At 39.0% G+C, this 21,449-nt stretch overlaps 2 protein-coding genes across 8 annotated transcripts; both read left to right on the forward strand.

Annotated features, from left to right (window-relative positions):
- Positions 1-31: 31 nt before the first annotated feature.
- LOC306860554 (eukaryotic peptide chain release factor GTP-binding subunit ERF3A-like) lies at positions 32-9,347 on the forward strand. 2 transcript variants are annotated; one of them, XR_013783388.1, is made up of 15 exons: positions 32-578; positions 1,853-1,894; positions 2,796-3,050; positions 3,994-4,027; positions 4,122-4,199; positions 4,373-4,553; positions 4,818-4,972; positions 5,079-5,219; positions 5,584-5,677; positions 5,881-5,961; positions 6,050-6,223; positions 6,357-6,446; positions 6,610-6,778; positions 6,871-8,091; positions 8,225-9,347. XR_013783388.1 is itself a non-coding variant. In XM_079402299.1 (14 exons), the coding sequence occupies exons 1-14, from the start codon at positions 383-385 to the stop codon at positions 6,921-6,923; spliced, it is 1,743 nt and encodes a 580-aa protein (XP_079258425.1). In that variant the 5' UTR covers positions 32-382; the 3' UTR covers positions 6,924-8,163. The 2 variants fall into 2 exon arrangements, 1 of the variants encoding a protein (XP_079258425.1); XM_079402299.1 differs by lacking the exon at positions 8,225-9,347 and having other exon boundaries at positions 6,871-8,163.
- A 479-nt stretch (positions 9,348-9,826) lies between these two features.
- Positions 9,827-21,322, forward strand: LOC306860566 (nuclear distribution protein nudE homolog 1-B-like). 6 transcript variants are annotated; one of them, XM_079402317.1, is made up of 11 exons: positions 9,853-9,880; positions 9,973-10,035; positions 10,841-10,945; positions 11,126-11,279; positions 18,238-18,386; positions 18,485-18,621; positions 18,773-18,976; positions 19,357-19,442; positions 19,552-19,697; positions 19,816-19,869; positions 19,969-21,322. In XM_079402317.1, exons 3-10 carry the CDS (start codon positions 10,860-10,862, stop codon positions 19,862-19,864), a joined length of 1,011 nt encoding a protein of 336 aa, XP_079258443.1. In that variant the 5' UTR covers positions 9,853-9,880; positions 9,973-10,035; positions 10,841-10,859; the 3' UTR covers positions 19,865-19,869; positions 19,969-21,322. The 6 variants fall into 6 exon arrangements, 5 of the variants coding, with proteins under 5 accessions (XP_079258440.1, XP_079258441.1, XP_079258439.1 ...); XM_079402314.1 differs by having other exon boundaries at positions 9,827-9,880; positions 19,816-21,322; XR_013783389.1 differs by having other exon boundaries at positions 9,837-10,035; positions 19,816-20,381; positions 20,487-21,322.
- The last annotated feature ends 127 nt before the right edge of the window (positions 21,323-21,449 follow it).

The raw sequence follows: 21,449 nt of genomic DNA on the forward strand, positions 1-21,449 counted from the left end.
AAAATAGGTCAGCAAACGATCGGGTTCATCCATAATGCGGAAATGTAGTTTATTATCGACACCGCTCAGGCGCCTTTCGCGTTCTTTCAGAAGCAAAACCACTACATTTCCCAGAATCCCATTCGCTGTTGCTCCGCGAGGTCAGGGGAGTCGTCAGCACACACGAGGACTCATTCCGAGTGCTTAGTCAAACCTCCCTTCTCACTCGCCCCTCGCTGAGAGACACCGGCTGTTTGATTTACACCAAACGGGGGGAAGGCCACAGTCCGCTAACAGAAACTTTTCGCAACGCACGGGGTGACCTTAACTGCGGCTAAGGCCGGACACAAAAGTGATCAAGTCTGCGGCTTGAAAGCGTGTGTGTGGAGCAGCTTGTGTGGCGATGGAAGCGATAGACACTGCCCCTGATTCCTGGGATCAGGAGGACGATGGCGAGGCCCAGGTCGACGAGCAACTTTCCAAGGCTTTTAATACCTCCCTAAACGCGGACGCCAAGCCGTTTGTCCCCAACGTGCACGCAGTGGAGTTCGTCCCGGGCCCCCCACAGAAGAGCTCCGCGGAAACGGTGGAGTCAGCGGGTGAGTTCCCGGTTATTTAACGACTGTTAGCCGCGTTAGCTGCTAGCCGCACACACGCTTGTTCGCATGAGCTTAGCATGGATGCTAACCTAAATCAGAGTTGCCGTCAACGGCTCGAAGCGGAAACGGTGCCAACGAGTAATTTGCGATTTAACAAGCTGAAAAACTTTCAAGACGTGAATAAGAAGTGTTCATTAACGCTGTAATAACACCGCAACAGCTGTTCGTGCTAGAAAGTGATTCAGTTTGGTGGAGACTTTGTGTGTAGGTTAGGTGTTTGTAAAGTAATTTTAGACGTATAACAATATATAACCGGATGGTGATAAAGAATTAAAAGTGTATTCGGTTATTTTTTTGATGAACTCAACAGCTTTAGACATGTTATCGCCTTTTTAGTAACACACGTGAACTTGCATAAGGTGCTCGCGTTTGTTTGCATGACAATATCATCAATAATGATGGATCAGAGGCATTCATAGACAACCATTTTTTCCCTTTGCTTGACTGCTTTGTTTGAGGGGCCTCTTTTGGTTGATTGTTTAAGCTTGGGATTTGGCCCCCATGCTGTCTTACTGCAAACTTGATGTACCATTGTGTTTTGCTGTTATAGTGTAACAATGAAAGTCAGTTGTTGGCCTGATCCGCTTAAATCAGGACACTAGAAAACTGGACGTGTTCACCATCATCTGTACAAATACAGATGCATTTACCAACAGAATTTGGCTGATGTCAAGGCAGCTACATGTTTTCACTACACCTAAGTTTCTAAACTCTTACCTGAAGCCTTTGTCAGCAGCTGTATTTGAATACAAAGTGTTTATAAGGTACACACTTTAGGTCTTCTGGGAAAGATCAATGTAGCGTGTAATGGAGGTAAACATAGTGATCTTATCTGCTTATTAAACTTTTACAAGCTTATTTGCATTAAAAAAAAAACTCTAAAGAGAGGTAGTTTTTAACACAGAAATGTATGGTACTCAGACTATGTATTTACTTCAATAAGTAATCATGTTACAAAATAAAACCTTCAAAAACATGGGAGTTTGTTGGAAGACCTTTTTAAGTTTTTTTTTTTTTTTTTTTTTTTTTTTTTTTTGGTCTTACCACAAGTGGAATATATGCCGTTCACATACTATTATTACATAGTGCAGTTTGTTGTCTGTAAATGTGTTGAATGTTGACTTATAATCTCCCTTTTAAGATGATTATTCTTAGTAACCAAGACTGCCCTGTGTAATTACAGCTGTAAAAATAAGCATTTTATATTCCTGCAGGTCCCGATGCAGATGCCAATGTGGAAGTATCAGAGCCTGAGGGTAAGTAAATGCTGAGACACAACCACAGTTTGCGTCACATCCCTGTAATGTTAATAAACACACAGATGAGTCTGTGGCCAGTAACTTGTGCTTGCTCACATTCACGTTTCAGCGATCTAACAAAAGACCTGTTCACACCGACATGGATGTTTTGTGTGAATAATTCAATGTGATAAACATTTTAATTTGAATTAACATGTTAACGCTTCTGTTTAAGCAGAACTTGTTCAAAAAAACCTGTTCAACCAATACAAACCGTGCTCTTGGTCATAAGCGCAGAGCTGTCGCTGTTACATAAAACCATGATTTGGTGGCACTCATGAGCCGAGTATGGTGTATTTAGGTGAGGTTTGATAAACACCATAATGAAGGGGAAAATCTAAACGGCTGTTTGAAACAAATATTGTTTTACATTCTTCTCAGTGAGAAGCTGGTATCAGAAAAGGAAAACTGCATAGCGATTAGTGAACTGGGGTGTTTCTTAGTTTCTACTCCAGCGCCACCAACTGTCTGAGTAAATTTGCATTTTCATACAGCCCGTTTGCCTTTTTTCTTTTTTACCCATTAGATTGAATTTTCATGCTGAACATTCATGTTGGTGAGAACCTTACTAATAGACACAAGGATTCATTATTATAATAGAAGAGCCTTTTTGTTTGTTAAATTTTGTAGTTAAAATGTTACATGCTCTAGTGGTTTGTTGCTTTTATATTTTTTTGATTGTGTTTTCATGTCATCTTGATTTTACATTTTGTTGTGGTTCAAAATAACTTTTAGGCACAACTATGTTGACACCAAACACAACAGTATTAGTCAGAAAGGAAACGACTAAAGTTATTGACACATGACCAACTGTGATTGGATAAACAGTGTAAAATGATAATGTTGCCTTTGACATCAGCTCCGCCCATGGAGAACGGTGATGCAGAGATGGCAGCAGATGACACCTGGGAGCAGAAAGGAAGTGAGCCTAGCAAGGCTGAGGCAGAGCCAGGAGGCAGCCCTGTAGGAGACGGGGGTCAGCCTGAAGAAGACTCCCCTCAAGAGGAAGGAATGGAGGAGGAGGAAGAAGTAGTGCCAATACCTAAAGTAGTCCCCACACAGCCAAATGCCCCCAAGAAGGAACATGTTAACGTGGTCTTCATTGGCCATGTCGGTTAGTGTTTGCATACTGCATTTACATGATCTATTTGATGCCAGTGTCCAGTTTAAACTCCTAAAGGACTGTTTGCTTTTGGGGTGATTCTCATGACAAGATTTTTAATGTTAAAGGCACAATATGTAAGTTTCCGCCGCTAGAGGATGCGTATTCAAAAGAAACTGAGTGGAATCATGGGATTTGTCGTTTTCATTCCCACAACCGATGCAATCCGATGCGACTCGGGCAGAAATCATGCTCATGGATGAGCTAATGTATTAAAGATTCATTAACGTCGTAGTATGAAGCATGGTGAGGCTGAAAGCAGTCGAAGCTGAACGAGCGTGACACACAAAAGCAGGGGAGCTTTTATTATGCTACAGTCGACACAGGTATCGTACGTATTATGCACAGGTATTGTGCGTATGTTGGGTAAAACAGCGCTGTTTTATCATACTAGATATATTTGACCGTTCTGTTATAATGCTACTCTGGGCGGTCATCACCTTTCTAATAAAACGCATAACATCTTAAAGTGGCGTTTCCATGTCTTTTTATTATTCACTTGTTTTTGATTCCTTTAATATATAGCTGAGGTAGTTGGCAATATGCTGAATTATAATATATATCTTTGCAAAATCTTCATGCCATTTCTTTACAGTTTTGGTGCTTTTAACTTTTTATCTTTAGCTTCCATTTCAGTTTCATAAAATAAGCAGTTCCAGTAATTTCAGTTTCATTCATCTCATTTTTTGCACTTGCTCTAATTTGCTTGGATTTGTTATATAACCACTTTATTATTAATCAGTTACATTAATAATAATAATACAGAGGCTTCTCAGTTCATGCATATCTCAAGAGCATCATGGGGAACACTTAAAATGTCTTTAGAGAACAGAATTTTACTGTCTTTATCTGTCCTGGCCTCACTTCGTCTCTCTCTTATCTCATTTTCCTCCAGATGCTGGCAAGTCAACTATTGGAGGACAAATCATGTGAGCTGTTGATTTGCTGCAGTGTTTTCAGCAGATATTGTTGGTTTTTCCATCCCACATTTCTGATAGCTTATATTCTGCCCCTCCTCCACAGGTATTTAACAGGAATGGTGGATAAACGAACTCTGGAGAAGTATGAGAAAGAAGCCAAGGAGAAGAACAGGGAAACTTGGTAATTAGCTTAGTTAAGTTAATTTACCAGAATATCTGGTGGGCAGGCAAACAGATTCCCTGCAAACACAGCTGAAACTCATAACACTTCAGTTTCTTTCTTTCTTTTTTTATTTATTTATTTATTTTTTGTCTAAGGTGGAGCAGTTTTTCATAGTTAATGGTTTTTCTCAGGTACCTCTCTTGGGCCCTTGACACAAACCAGGAGGAAAGAGACAAAGGAAAGACTGTTGAAGTCGGACGTGCATACTTTGAGACTGAGAAAAAGCACTTTACCATTCTGGACGCACCAGGCCACAAAAGTTTCGTGCCCAACATGATTGGTGGAGCTTCACAGGCTGATTTGGCAGTGTTGGTGAGTCATAGCATTGAGTAAGCACTCAAAAACAGCTGTGAGAAATATCCACTCATGCTACCTGCAATTCAGAAAATCTCCATGTGGAAAAAAACCTTCTCCACTGCTGAGCTGTGAGCAGGTTGAATGTGATGACACAGTAGAGGGCGCTATTTGAATACCGATGTCTGTCTCAAAAGGCTTGACTTCATCCACAGACCTGAAACTACTGTCTGTTCATTCACTTCAGTCTCTGAATTCATTTTTCATTATTTCTATCTGAAGGTAATCTCTGCAAGGAAAGGAGAGTTTGAAACTGGTTTTGAGAAAGGAGGCCAGACGCGGGAGCATGCCATGTTGGCCAAAACTGCTGGAGTCAAACATTTGATTGTACTTGTAAACAAAATGGATGATCCAACAGTGAACTGGAGTCTGGAGAGGTCAGAAGATGTACATTTGTATACAAAGACTATTGTTATCGTATTTTACTTGGATTTATTTAAAAATGGTATTGAGTGATAACATTTTTACACCGTTTGCACATAGGTACGAAGAATGTAAGGAGAAACTTGTTCCGTTTTTGAAGAAAGTCGGCTTCAACCCTAGGAAAGATGTTCATTTCATGCCATGTTCGGGACTTACTGGGGCCAATCTAAAGGAGCCAGTGGAGTACTGCCCTTGGTATACGTAAGTGTGCTGATTTGCGATTAATTAGTTTTTGCTTGAATGCTTTCTGACAAGTAAAAAAAATACATCAGTGGCTTTCAACCTTTTCACTCTAAGCCATCCCATTCTAAGCTGAAATATACCTCTGGTGCTTCTGTAATAATTAATAAGATCAAAAATATAATGTCCGTTTATTATTGTACTTTCTCCTATGAAAAATTTATATTTAGTTCTATTACCATAGGCTTTATGGTACTTACTTTGGCCCTCCTAGAAGGTAGCTGGGATGTCCTGATTGTCTGGGGCCCCCTGGTTGAGAAACACTGCTTAAAATGATCATAAAAGTACATGAATAATGTGTCTTACTATTGTGTATTATGGACAGAGGGTTACCATTCATTCCACATCTGGACAGTTTGCCAAGCTTCAACAGATCAAGTGATGGACCAGTCAGGTTACCCATAGTAGACAAGTATAAGGTATGTAGAGTGGAGGGGCAAAAAAAAAAAAAAGAATTGTGTATATATAATTTCCCCCCCTTGTTCTCTTAAACTGTATGACTACTTTGTTGAAGTTCATCATGTCATGCATGACTTTCCTTTATTTAGATGTTTCATTTAGAAAATTTGATGTCTCTTCATGGTTTTGTTTAAAAAAAAATGCTTCTGTTGTGTTTTTGCAGGACATGGGCACTGTTATATTGGGAAAATTGGAGTCGGGATCAATCGGCAAAGCTCAGCAACTTGTGATGATGCCCAACAGGGTAAAAATATTGTAACATAACCCTTAAAACATCAGGTTTTGTGGCAAGAATTGGCTGATGTATCTCTGCCTGTCTCATCTGTGTGCAGCACACTGTGGAGGTGCTGAGTTTGCTCTCTGACGATGTTGAAACCGATGATGCTGCCCCGGGAGAGAACTTGAAGTTGCGACTCAAAGGCATTGAAGAGGAGGAGATCTTGCCAGGCTTCATCCTCTGCAACGCTGAGAACCTTTGCCACACTGGGCGCACCTTCGATGCCCAGGTCAGTGAACTCCACTGTAATTAAAAGAATGATCCCGCTTCAATAGTTCAGCCCTATCAGCAGTATATATGATTTTCTTGTTTTTGTTTTGCACTACTACATATTAATTGTGCTTTTGTCTCTGCCATTTCAGATAGTCATCATTGAACACAAGTCAATCATCTGCCCAGGTTACAATGCGGTTCTTCATATCCACACCTGCATTGAAGAAGTGCAAATTACGGTAATGGTTGCAATTTATTTTATTTTTTTTTACATTTAGTATTTGTGCAGAAATACTGTTATGGTGTAAATCTAAGCCTGCAGACTTTAGCTGGGATGAGTGCCCTCATTTACAGCTAGTTCTGTATCAAAGTGGTTTAAATGTGCCTCTGGCCCCTTTACAGGCCTTAATCTGTCTGGTAGACAAAAAGACAGGGGACAAGAGCAAAACACGACCCCGCTTCGTCAAACAGGACCAGGTGTGCATTGCTCGCCTGAGAACAGCTGGGACCATCTGCCTTGAGACCTTCAAAGATTTCCCTCAGATGGGACGCTTCACCTTACGAGATGAAGGTGAGGGGACATTATTGGCAAAAGCAGCTCTCTAACCTGCCTTTAACTTGGATTTTTCATTTTATGTGTTTTGTGAATGTCTTGTCTTTTAGGGAAAACCATTGCCATTGGAAAAGTGTTAAAACTTGTTGCCGAGAAAGACTGAAAAGAATGATTGATGGTTCTGAAACGACTGACCGAGGCGGAGGTAGACGCTGCTTCAGTCGCAGCACACTTCATAGCCCTCCTGTCCTTTCTCCTCTCCGCCTCCCGAAGACCAGCTTAAAAAACTTCTCTTAAAGAAAGCTGTTTTTAAGCAAATGAAATCCAGTCCACATGTGTCAGCTTTCTCATATTGAGAGCTCAGCGATGCCATTGTTTTGGGTTCTCCCCCATGACCTGTTCTTCATCAATCTGCACACGTTAAATGGCAAGAGATCTAGCTCTCTTCCAAACTTTTTTTTTATTTTTTATTTTTATAATTTTTCTTTTTACTTCCATCAGATAAATATAATGGCAGTAGATACAGAAAACTTATGTGGACCAAGATTTGCTTGTTAACATAGTGATTTTTGAGCAGTAAAGTTTGAATGATTAACCAATTGAAACCAAAATGTCAATATCTTGGTTGTACATGTCTCCCATTGCTTATTCCCATTTTGGTTTCTGTTCACATAACGTTCTTGCAAAGTGCATGAGCGTGTTCACGTTATTAAAGCATCTTCTATGACAATAAAATTTGGGAAAAAATTGAGTTTTTTTTTTGTGCTATGTGACGAAGTTTCTTCTTACAAAAAAAGGAAGAAAATGTGATAAATTAATTTAAAACTATATCTCTGTCCTGTTAATTATAAGGATGTCTTGGTGTAACCCCTTTTTTTTTCTTTTTTTTTAAAAATGCTTTGAGCTGTGTTGTTGCTATATTTCTTAAAGTTGGACCCTATTTATTTTATTTTTTTCATGTTTAGTCAAAGGCAGAAATCCTAAATATTATGCATTACTGATTCCTATATCACCGAATACGTTGCGTTTGCAAACTGCAATGATATTTTGAGTGTTTGTAGATGGTATAAAACACACCCTCTAAAAGATGGGTTTATGAACTGTTTAGCCCTTTGCTTAAACTGGTTGCAATGTGATTTTTTTTTTTTATTTATGGGTGCAATTACTCGGACACAAATAGGGCAGTGCGGTCCAGCTCCAGATGTTCATACTGACACACCCACAGGGCGTGGCTTTCTCTCCACTGTATTTTGTGGATAAATACAGTAACTAGCAGGCAGAAGTGGAACAAGAGCTTCTGTGTAACCATTGATGGACTCTGAGCTTTCTAAGTAAGTGTACTTCATTTTTTGATTTTTGTAGTTAAGTGATGAGTGATTTTTCTATAAAAGCAATATTTTTTAATTTTCTTTGTTTTGAGTACTGTAAGGCTGAGTTTGTATTGGTGGTCTTGCATTTCTGTAGATCAAGATGCATTCAAACATATCTGATATGCGAACGGAGACTGATGAAGCTGGTTCATGTCCTGGAAAGACTTCCCACAAAGGAGTGAAATGTGGCTGGAGCCACTTTAAAAAGCCGGCCCTGGCCATCTTCATTGGGGGCCTTCTCTTTGGCACCGGCACTGCACTGTCCTTGTTGTACTTCACCCAGGTGGGCGATGTGCCCTATTTAGTAGGACCTATATTCTTGTCTGTGGGGCTGATGTTCCTGGTCACTGGACTTGTCTGGGTGCCTGTCATCAAGCAGAAGATGGTCCATACAGCAATGACCCAAATGAGCCATGGCAGACCTCTGCTACCCGAGCAAGGAATTCATACGCAGTCCTGTGTTACCATTTCATAATGTTTGTTTTATTTATATAATGTTTCTTTTATCCTGTGAAGTGAGAAATGTTATATATTTTTTTTGTGTGCAGTCTATAGATATGTCTGCTGTTGTAAGTGCTTTTTTGTTGTTTTGTTCCCGGCAAATCCCTACAACTGGATTAAAATGGCTTTAAATGCCCACCGCTGATGTTATCAGATTTAATTCAGATCAAACTGAATAGCAGAGATATGCAGAATACTGGAAGAAAAGCACAAATATGTAGGTCAGCTCTGTGAAAAAACAACCTTTAGATTGAAGATATAAAGCATTGTGTTTGCCTACCATTAAATCATTATTTATTGATTGTGATTTAATGAATTCGGGTATTTATGAATTATTATTATAACATGATGAGTGTGTTCATTATGACTATTTGCACCCAAGTGTCTTATTTCCCCAGAAAAGATGTGTTAATGTTCTTTATGTGCTTGCTTCATTTTAGGAAACGGTAGTAATAAGTACACCTGCTTCACGAACGAATCGGCTTTGAATGGATCTCCTCACGAGCACAAGCTCCTTGAACCGAGAACCGTCAGTGTAAGAGCAACCGAGAATTTGAGCAAGTTATTCTGAACAGCAGCAAATTTATCAATTGTATGACAGTTTTGTCAACACACATGAGAAAAATAGTTTCAAATGATAATTATAATATAGACATAAAAACACCTACAGTACAATCAATGTAGTGATTGGGAAATAAATGAATAAATTACTTGATAAAACCAATAGTACTCTTTTAAAATTGAATTTAGCTCTACATTTTTGTGTGTGTGTGTGTGACGTTTTTCTTTTATAAATTGTTTTCTGTATTTTTAACTTTATATTTATTCCTTCTGCAGGTTTGGTCCTCACACACGTTTTTTTTCAGCTGGGAGATGTTAATGAGTATTGTTCAATGTAATGCAATTATTTTCTAAATTACTGTTTTAAGAGCTGAATAACTCAACTGAGAAACATGGCATTAAGATGCTGAATTAAGAAATGTACCCTGCCACCTTAAAATCACTACTGAATCGAACCGTTCGGGAAAAAACGATGCAACGAAACTTTTATTCGCTGCAGTGAATCTTTTAATATTTTAGAGGTGTCGAGCAGTATTTCAGCGCCTTCTAGTGTCCGGGGAAGATAAAGGAGGATCGCTTGAAACAACCAACCAATCGATGGCTTGCAAAGTAATGGCATCATTACAAATCAGCCAATCAGAAGCAGGCATGAAACAAACCACGAGCTGAGAGTTTTTACACAACAGAAGTAAGAGTGCCATTGTCAGGAGTGTAACGTGCCAGAAAACAGTTTGTGTAGTGTTGTTATTTTATACTCGGTATCGTAATTTTTCTGTTTAGTTTAACATCTCTCACAGGAACTAAATAAGTATTTGGAAGAACAACTTTGAGCATTAGCCGGAGGTAAGTAGCTAGCTAGCGTGATGGCTCTTGAGAACAGAGGGGCTAACGTTAGTCGGTTGAGTTTTGAGATGTGTTCGTTCTCTAAAACACTGCGCAACAAGCTGTTGATTATATCGTTATTTAAATATAAAACAATTGAAGTTACATGTCAACGTCTTCTTCATTCGTTATTAATGTGATTTCTGTCGGAGCCTGAATCCGCTGACTGTTAATAACTTTAAGCGGCCGGTTTGTTGTTAGTTAGCTAACATGAAGTTAGCAAATTTAAGACTGATGTCTTTACATATGATGGTGATAGAAAGATGATGTGTTATAAAAATGTCACTTTATCGGGACTTCATGCTTATTTTAACCGAAACGCAACTGCATACCGCTTTATTGCAGTTTTTAAACCGATTTAATGGTGTTGTTATTTTAGCTTAGGTTATAAATCCTTAAGAAGTCTTCAGATAGTCTAATAAGTCTCACAGTTCTTAAATAATGACATATTGTTACTGTTAAAATTGTAGCTTAATGAGTTGTACGCCTGAGGGAAAATATCTTTAGGTTTTCAAAATCATCACAAAAAACGCCCTTCCTCTTCTGTCCCCTCCTCCCCCCTTACTATTACAAAAAACTGTTTCAGTCACAGAATATTCTAGTAAATTTCACAGATTTTGCTCCGGTATTATCAACATCATTAAATCATTATGAATGCTTTTGGCTGGTCCGTCAACAATGTTTTGAATATAATTTATATATTTTAGCCACCAATTAATTTTTATTACTGCATTTTGTAATATATTGATGGCCATTATTTTGCCAGTAAACCTGACTGAACAGCAATGAGTGACCCCGAGCCTGCAACATTTGCATCTGTTGAACAAGAGAGGGACTACTGGAAGGAACAGGCTGCCAAATACCAGCAAAGGTACTTCCGTGTTGTTTTTCATTCATTATGACATCTGATCTACATTGGATATAAAAGAATCTAAGGAAAAATAAGGCAGTTTTGCAGAGCCCATGTTTGTTCCTAAACACTTGGGATAGAACGAAGTATAAGATCTTCCTTTACAGCCCACATTCAGTCATCGTATCGAATCTTGTTCAGGGCTGAGGAGGCGCAGGAGGAGCTGCAGGAGTTTCAGCAGATGAGTCGAGACTATGAGGCAGAGCTGGAGACAGAGCTGAAGCAGTGTGATGCCCGTTATCGCGAGCTTCTTACGACCAACAACAGACTCCGCATGGAACTAGAAAATTACAAGGTACTGTGGTGCATCATAGACGCATGGTTAATAAACTGATTTATGGTAGTCGCTTTTAGATTTTGATGTATTTGGCTGAGTAGTCATTTGGGTGGCTTGCCAGTATACTAGATTTCTCTGATACATGGAGAGCCCATGATACATTGACCTAAAGTGCTAGTTGACCCTGTGCTGGGAATGTGATTGACAGGCGATCTGACCAATCACAATGCTGAATTTGCCATTTTGTCCGATAAACAAACCAAACAGGAGAGTAGATTAACCTTGGTGGACTTAAACTTGAAATGGCATATAGACATCTTTCCACGGTTGACACAAGATGCCTTCTGATGTTCATTCATGTTTATTTCATGCTATAACTAGTAAAGAGGTAGAGATGATCGTTTCACGTGCCAATTGAGGCGCTACAGCGATTTTGTCACGACATATTAAAGAGCCAAAAGACTGTATTTATTGTTAGAATTTATTAAATGACAATTTGAAAGCTAAGACTTTGTTTCATAAAGTAACCTGCTCTGTCTTGTCTGTGGGTATGTTGTCAGTTTCCTTTTTGCTCTGCAATGTATTTTTCATTGCAGGAGAACGCAATGTGTTGCATGATAGGCCATGACTTGGGGGGGCGGGTTTTTGTAAAGGGTCAGTTATATGACCCATACTTTTGTAAGCAAAAATGCAGATGACTACCGTTTTTTTTTATTTTTTATTTTTTTGCCTCCGATACCCCCGTGGCTACGACATATCAGAACTTAACGCCCCAGCCCATGTCACAGACCAGGGAAGGATGCTGCTGGGCAACAGGGCCCAAAGGTTGGCCCCCTTCCTGATTTTTTTTTTTTTTTTTTTTTTGCATTTTTGTCACACTTTAATGTTTCAGATCATCAAACAAATTTAAATATTAATCAAAGATAACACAAGTAAACACAACATGCAGTTTTTAAATTAAGGTTTTTTTTATGAAGGGAAAACAAAATCCAAACCCACATGGCCCTGTGTGAAAGTGTTTGCACCCTGTGGTTTATCACACCTGAGTTCAGTTTCTCTAGCCACACCCAGGCCTGATTACTGCCACACCTGTTCGCAATCAAGAAATCACTTAAATAGGACCTGCCTGACAAAGTGAAGTAGACCAAAAGATCCTCAAAAGCTACACATCATGTTGAGATCCAAAGAAATTCAGGAACAAATGAGAAAAAGTAATTGAGATCTATCAGTCTGAAAAAGGTTATAAAGCCATTTCTAAAGCTTTGAGACTCCCGCGACCCACAGTGAGAGCCATTATCCACAAATGGCGAAAACATGGAACAGTGGTGAACCTTCCCAGGAGTGGCCGGCCGACCAAAATTACCCCAAGAGCGCAGCGACGACTCATCCAAGAGGTCACAAGACCCCTCAACAACATCTAAAGCACTGCAGGCCTCACTTGCCTCAGTTAAGGTCAGTGTTCATGACTCCACCATAAGAAAGAGACTGGGCAAAAATGGTTCCAAGACGAAAACCGCTGCTGAGCAAAAAGAACATAAAGGCTCGTCTCAGTTTTGCCAGAAAACATCTTGATGATCCCCAAGACTTTTGGGAAAATACTCTGTGGACTGACGAGACAAAAGTTGAAGATTTGTAGAAGGTGTGTGTCCCATTACATCTGGCATAGAAGTAACACAGCATTTCAGAAAAAGCAGTAAAATATGTTGGTGGTAGTGTGATGGTCTGGGGCTGTTTTGCTGCTTCAGGACCTGGAAGACTTGCTGTGATAAATGGAACCATGAATTCAGCTGTCTACCAAAAAATCCTGAAGGACAATGTCTGGTCATCTGTTCGTGACCTCAAGCTGAAGCGAACTTGGGTTCTGCAGCAGGATAATGATCCAAAACACACCAGCAAATCCACCTCTGAATGGCTGAAGAAAAACAAAATTAAGACTTTGGAGTGGCCTGTCAAAGTCCTGACCTGAATCCAATTGAGATGCTGTGACATGACCTTAAAAAGGCGGTTCATGCTCAAACCCTCCAATGTGGCTGAATTACAACAATTCTGCCAAGATGAGTGGGACAAAATTCCTCCACCGCGCTGTAACAGACTCATTGCAAGTTATCGCAAACGCTTGATTGCAGCTGTTGCTGCTAAGGGTGGTCCAACCAGTTATTAGGTTTAGGGGGCAAGCACTTTTTCACACAGGGCCATGTGGGTTTGGATTTTGTTTTACCTTCATAATAAAAAACTTCATTCAAAAACTGCATGTTGTTTACCTGTGTTATCTTTTATGAATTTAAATTTGTTTGATGATCTGATATATTAAAGTGTGACAAACATGCAAAAAAATTAAAAATCAGGAAGGGGGGGGGGGGCAACACTTTTTCACACCTGTATGTGTGTATGTATGTCACAGTTGAGATGTACCTACGATGAATATTACAGATCTCTCCAGTCTTTGTAAGTAGGAAAACATGAAAAATCGTCAGCGTATCAAATACTTGCCCCACTGTATATATTTTTTATCATTCTCCCATTACATATATATATATATATATATATATATATACATACATACATACATACATACAAACACATGCACAGGTTCGTAACAGGTGTGCATGTATTTCAGCTGATATGTGATGCATTAAAATAAATACCTGGGGAAGTCGTGGCCTAATGGTTAGAGAGTCGGACTCGTAATCGAAAGGTTGCGAGTTCGAGCCCCCCGGCCGGCAGGAATTGTAGGCGGGGGGAGTGAATGTACAGCTCTCTCCACCCTCAATACCACGACTGAGGTGCCCTTGAGCAAGGCACCGAAGCCCCAATTGCTCCCCGGGCGCTGCAGCATGGCTGCCCACTGCTCCGGGTGTGTGTTCACGGTGTGTGTGTGTGTGTGTGGATTTGTTCACTACTCACTGCTGTGTGTGTGCACTTGGATGGGTTAAACGCAGAGCACCAATTTCGAGTATGGGTCACCATACTTGACAATACGTCACGACTTAAAGTGAGGCATGCAAGTCAGAACCAGCCAGGGCAAGTGGAAGCGATAGCTCAGGGAGACGGCGGGGAGACACAAGCCCCACCTCACAGCCATCCACCCGTATTGAAACTCCACCACACCAGATACAGACCTGGATGTCATAGCCTACTGGGGACCGGAGGCCAAACAAAAAAGATGAAGAGGAGAAAAAAAAAGAAAGTGTTTTCTTATCGATGTTGTCCTCCAACCCTTCCCAAAACTCAAAGATTAATATTCAAATTAAGTTCAAATAGTAGTTTAGGTGGGGATGTGTTGTGATTGATCTCAGACAAAGAAGGTCAACAGATTTATGACTGCTGGGGGGTAATGAGAGCTGACCAGAAGGGGTGTAATTCTACTGTATTATGAGATGAACTGGATAGATTTTCCATTGCGATATAATCAATTAGTAAGTTTTTCCAGGATGCAATATATATGGATTTTCTTGATTTCCAGTTCATGAGGATAGTTTTCTTGGCGATAGCTAGCACTACCAGGAGTAACTGACTGTTTGTATTGTCTAAATTGATTATGGATATATCGCCTAGTAAACAAACTGATGGAGAATTTGGGATGTGACATCCCATAGTGACGGATAGTGATTCAGTGACTTTTTCCCAAAAATGTATAATTGGGGTATAATACCAAAGGGCGTGAACATAAGTATCTGTTTCATTTTGGGTGCAATGTGAACATGTTTCTGAAGCGAATCCCATTTTAAACTATTTCTGTCCGGTTAAGTGAATTCTGTGAAGTACCTTGTACTGTATAAGTTTCAAGTTGTCATTTTTTTTGTCATAAAGTAGGTATTTTTGCAGATTTGTGTCCAGAAAACGGCATCCGGAGCAATAGATAGGTCTGATTCCCATTTAGCATGAGGTAAACTTAATGTGTTGTGTTGTCGGATTTAAAAATTATTCTGTATATTTTGGAGAGTAGTTTTTTTTGAGGACGATATATTAATTAACTCTGAGATTAAAGGTGAAAGTTCTAGATTAACGGTTCGAATGTTCATTTTTGATTGGATAGATGATTTATTACTCCCGATGCCGTATTCCTGGACCAAATATGAAAATGAGGCCAGATTATTTCTATGAAATATGTGTTGGGAGTTGTGCAATGCCCTTCTAACTTATAATAATAATAATTATAATTTGTATTTGTCACATACACAATTATACAGAGTATAACCAGCAGTGAAATGTGTGCTCTGCATTTAACCCATCCAAGTGTATACTCAGTAGTAAACATACACCCGGAGCAGTGGGCAGCCAACGCTGCGGCGCCCGGGGAGCAGTTGGGGGTTCGGTGCCTTGCTCAAGGGTCTCACCTCAGTCGTGGTATTGAGGGTGGAGAGAGTGTTGGTTATTCACTCCCCCACCTACAATCCCTGCCGGACCTGAGACTCGAACCCACAACCTTCGGGTTACAAGTCCAACTCTCTATCCATTAGGCCACGACTGCCCCCTTTCTGCCCATGTGTGTAAATTAAGTGTCTTTTTATTAACTGTATAATCTGGATTATTCCAAATGGAGGTGTATTTAGATGGTACAAGAGGAGTGTTTGTGATTTGGTGAAATTTCCACCAGGCTGCCAGAGCTGCTGCTATAGTTGGTGATTTAAAACAGGAGTGTTTTTTGATTGTCTGACTATAGAATGGTAAATCTGAAGTTAGAATATCCTTACAAATTGTTTACTCGATATCTAGCCATATGTTTTCAGATGAGTTTGGGTGAATCCATTTGTATATCTGTTGAAGCTGATTAGCCAGAGAGTAGTGGTAGAAATGTGGTGCTTCCAATCCTCCTTGTGTTTTTGGTTCCTGTAAAGTAGCTAGTTAAATTCTTGGGGCCTTATTTTTCCAGTAAAATTTGATAATGGAGTCTAAAGATTTAAACCAGGTGAGGGTGGGTTGTGTTGGGATCATTGAGAATAAATAGTTTAGTTTAGGGAGTATAGTCATTTTGATTACTGATATTCTGCCCATAATGGATAATAGTAAATTCATCCAGCGTTGAAGATCATCATTTATTGTTTTGAGTAATGGGGTGAAATTAAGACTAACCAACTCTGACAGCCTGGGGGAAATATTAATGCCTAAATATGTGATGTGATTGGTGCATAGAGGGATAAGTGATGTCTGGGATGTCACATCCAAGCTATTGTGATTTAATGGAAGATTTACTCCAGTTGCAGATGACTACAGTTCATTGCACATACATTACAGTCAGGGGCACAGTCACAATGTAAGTGCCTCTGACTAAAGTACATATAATATTTAATCTCCAACCTCTTAAAAAAAAAAAAACTAGGCTATGGGTCGATTTAAATGAAAATGTACCCAAATCACACCAGAACAGTTTGCAAACCTGATTTAGCTGTCATTGCTGCAAAGGGTGGCTCAGCAAAATATTACATGAAAAAATAGTATGTATGTGCTTATTTTTCTAATACATCAATTTGATCTATTAGCTCAAATCATATGTGAACAACATAATGATAGGCTGTAAACTGAATAAATGCACTGTGAATAGCTGTGACACCGATGTCTCATAAAGCACATTAATGGGGTTTTATCTGTAATATTTGAATACATGAATACATCTCTAACTGACGTTCATTTGTAAGCATATAGCCACAGATAAGAGCCATTTGAATATTTGGCTGAACGTGTACATCCAGAATGTCTGTGTCTGGCTATTTCAGTGCTTACTGAGAACACAATCACGCATTCACAGACAAACAACAGGGATCCAATTCAGGATGAGGAAATCAGCTGATGCTTATTTCTGCATCAGTATCTGGAGGGTATGGAGGCTCACTCATGTTTTTACTTGCCGTTTGTTGCACAAACATGGTTGTACAGCCATGTTGCAAGATTCATTCAAAAAGAGACCTGAGTCAAGGTGCATTTAAAGCATTTCATGCTGGGTCACATGAAACACGTGTTGCTTGTTTTCAAGCGTAAACGTTTTGATACAAAAGTGATGCAGTCAAAATTTTATTTTATTTTTTAATTGAGTGATTATTGAATTATACCACAAGTGCAATTTTCCTGTAAAAATAATACATTGCATAGAACAAGTGGCAGATCTATTAGTTTGCATTTACATTATATCAGTATTCTCAAAGTTCTCGGATTTTTTATCGTCAGTACAATTATGTAGCGTGTGGGTTTTTTTTTTTTTTTTTTTTTTTAATGTAGCGTATCTGTTTAATCCAGCTTGTTCCTCTATTTGCCGGTTTCTCATCAGTTTGGGTAACACTACAGTACAACGCAGTGAACAACAGTGTGTCATGCGAAATGATCAAAATCATAATATTGTACATGAAATATAAAATGGACTGATATTCTTCCAGTACCAGTATATCGCGCAACCCTAATTGCATACCAGCTGATTAATCACAATTAATTGCCTGTTTCGTTATTTGCTGAGAAAGCCCCCAAATGTTGATAATTCAAAGACATTACTTTATTGTGGCGGATGAATGCAATAAAAAAATCAAATGTTTATATACACCATTCAACATTAATAATTAAAAGAGCATATTAGAATGATTTCTGTTGGGTCATCTGTCTGAAGACTGGAGTAATGACTACTGAAAATCCAGCTTTTCCATTACAGGAATAAATTACAGTTTAAAATAAATGAAAATATAAGAGGTATTTTAATTTGTAATATCTCACAATATTTTTTTTATTTTTTATTGTATTTTTGATTACATAAATACAGCTTTGGTGAGCATGTGACATCTTTCAAAAACCTTTAAAATAATATGACCTAACTTTTTGAATGGTGGTTTATTATTTTGTTTGATATTTGTATTTCTTTATTTCTAGTATTGTACATAAGTACTATACTAGGAATAAAGTAAGTTTAAGTGTAGTTTCTCATATGCGTTTTTCTTTCTCATCAAATGTCTGTTTTCCCTCTATTTGTGTGGTCCTTTGTCTTGTTTGCTAACAGGAGAAGTATGAAACACAACACTCTGAAGCAGTCAGGCAGATCTCGACTCTAGAAGGAGACCTGGCAGAGACCACAGCCATCAAAGACCAACTGCACAAATATATCCGGGAGTTAGAGCAAGCCAACGATGACCTAGAAAGAGCTAAGAGGTGCGTTTAGTGCTTTTGCCTGGAATATATGGCATACATTCTATATATTTATGACTTTAACAATTTATTCCTAATACCCGTCTATCATGTTCTTATAGGGCGACTATAATGTCACTTGAGGACTTTGAGCAGAGAATGAATCATGTTATAGAGAGAAATGCCTTCCTTGAGAGTGAGCTTGATGAAAAAGAGAATCTTCTAGAATCAGTACAGCGATTAAAAGACGAAGCCAGAGGTAATCTCAAGGGAAGCCTCTTTGCATCTGACAAACTTCCATTTTCATCGATAATCAGTAGAATAATCATCTGATTTGCCAGTCTCAGATGTTTTAACAGACTCTGTTTGTGTGCTGATTGTGTTTGCGGTCTCCTTTCTCCTCGGGGCAGATTTAAAACATGAACTGGCTGTTCAGCAGAAACAGGAGCGCAAGTCATCGATCAGCCTTCCTAAAGATGTAGAGAAGCCAGAGGCCACACCCGCAAGACCCTTGTCTGTTGTTACCTCCGCCCTCCCATGTCTCTACGCCACACCCTCCAGGCCTCCAGGCTCAGGGACTGCATTCAACACCCCCTCCGCTTCCTACAGCAGAAGTGAGCACAAACACAGCATGGCCACTAATTTCTGTAAGGGCCCCCTAACTGGCCCAAGGACAGTATCTAGTGGTGTGACTCAAAGTTTCTTGTTCATGTCTTTTGCATGCTGTGCATTATACTTGAGCTATTGCAATTTTATGATACTAATTCATTTACTTTCATGCACTACATCAACATTGTATTTCGTGTACAAGAATTTTGAGTCAACTAAATGAAGGGAAGGATTGGTAAAGGAAAGAATGGGAATAAAGAACTAATTTGAAGGAAGGAGAGGAAGAAAAGAACATTTCGCACATCTTCCAGCCTTAGATTTCTAACACCTAAGAGTTTTGATTTATTAACTTAATTTAACTTTAACTTTTTTCTGTCATGTCCAGTTGAAGGTCTGACTGGAACTCCTCTCACCACATCTGCAAGAATATCTGCCCTCAACATCGTTGGAGAACTGTTGAGGAAAGTTGGGGTGAGTCCAGCTATAACTGTGGATATTACCAAAAAATACACACTCTTTCAACTGAGGTTGGTCTGTAGTTTTGATAATAATGGTCTATGTCCTTTTGTTCCCTTTTCAGAACCTTGAGTCAAAGCTGGCATCATGTAGAGAGTTACACATCCATGAGAAAACACCCAGCCGTGCAGCGATAAGCCAGGGTACACCAAGCATTTCACGGGAAACCCCGGAAATTCCATCCAACACAAATGGATTGTATGATAAGGGGTTAGTCTCACTATTAATTTCAGTACATCTCTGTAATTGACCAAAATGATGTAGATTGTATCATATCTGACTTGTTCATTATAATTCTTCTCCAAACTTTCTCTGTTTTGTGTTGCAGGATGGTGAAACGGTTGGACTTTGGAACAGGACCCAAGATAATGCTGTGAATAAAGTACTATTCACCACCAGTGCAAAAGCATGTCTTTTGCTCTCACATCATTGGGAAAACAAGTATTCCTAAACCATTAATATGAAAATGCTTTATTTTCAGGAGCTCAATCATATCTTATGCCCCAAGTCTTCCACTATCCGAGAAGGGGTCTGCTTTTACATTTATATCAACCCTGTTATTTTGTATGTGGACTGAAACTGCTACCTGTTGTTTTACTATTTTGTTGGAGATTTGCGTTGTGTTTTGCAGGTGTACCATCTCTTAAATTCACACTGTTTGTTTTTTATTTTTGTTTGTGTTGTCTTTAGATATCTGGTGAATATAGCAGTTTAAAAATGTATCTGCACTGTAATTTTTATTTGCTCTTTTTTGGACCATAACTTGGGAGACTGTTGCAGGTGACTGGCAGATTTACCCCTGCAGTCCCATTCTATTTGGCACTAAACTACTGATCAATGTCCAATGAAACGTCAACTGCACATGCTTATTGTTGGTCACAGGACTGGAGCAAGGTATATAGCAGGTTCATTTTTAATTCAGAAATACCTGAGTTTATTTTTTAGAAACTAGCATTTTAATGATATAAGTTTGTTACTAACTGAATGTCATGTCTTTAGTGTTTCGATTTGAAAATTCTAAGGAGGTTGGTGAGATGTTATCAGCTGAAGCTCTTGTTCGTATCGTTGCCTTGTAGGGGCTGACGTAAGTAACCAACAGTAGCCATCAGTCAGTGCCATCTTTGTTTTCAAAGATTACAGTGCTACAGTACTGGAGAGTAGTTGCTGTCATATCATGCGCTGAACATGAATTTAATGTGCCTTAATTTTGTGGCCATAATAAGCTTTGCCACAAAGTTAATTTGGAGATTGGGGAACTTACTAGCCTGAAGGGAGTTGCAGCTTCTCTCGCTATTCTTCCCAATGTATTAATTCTCTGATATGTCAGGGATCCCATGAACAGGACAAATTGAATTCTGAGTGGAGTTTAATCGCTTAGATTTCACATTTCTCTTGGAGTTGTAGATTTAAATAACAAGCAATATGAATACTTCAGTGAAGGGTACAGGTATTTTTATGTTAAAAATAGAAATGCAAGGAAGAATTGATACATTATATTATCCATTTTTGCATAGAGGTACTAATAAAAAATTATAGAAATAGAGTATGATGGTTGATAGGAAAATTTAGCATCATCTCAGGGCCACATGTAAGCAATAACCTCACTAAAGAAGTCATTACAGTTCAAATTCTATCAGGTATTTATTTCTGTACGCAGAAGACTTGCACAATTGCCAATTACTGTCATCATGGGTTTTCTTTTTTATTAATGAACCTAAACATCTGCAATGTCCATGCATTCCTTAGCAAAGGCAATGCTTAGTTTATCCTGTCTGTAAAACCATTTCATTGTTGGTTAATCCATAACCTTCAAAATAAATGTGTAGTTAACAGGACTGATTATTTGACTTTTATTTCCCCCCAGAAATAGTATTGTTAGAGAAATGATAGAGCTCTTGGTTATGGTCCTAAATGCTGTATGAAAATAAAGCAGAAAATAAAATTTAGGTCAACAAAAGCGAC

The sequence above is a fragment of the Barbus barbus genome (genome assembly GCF_936440315.1).
Source record: "Barbus barbus genome assembly, chromosome: 4".
NCBI classification, from domain to species: Eukaryota; Metazoa; Chordata; class Actinopteri; order Cypriniformes; family Cyprinidae; genus Barbus; species Barbus barbus.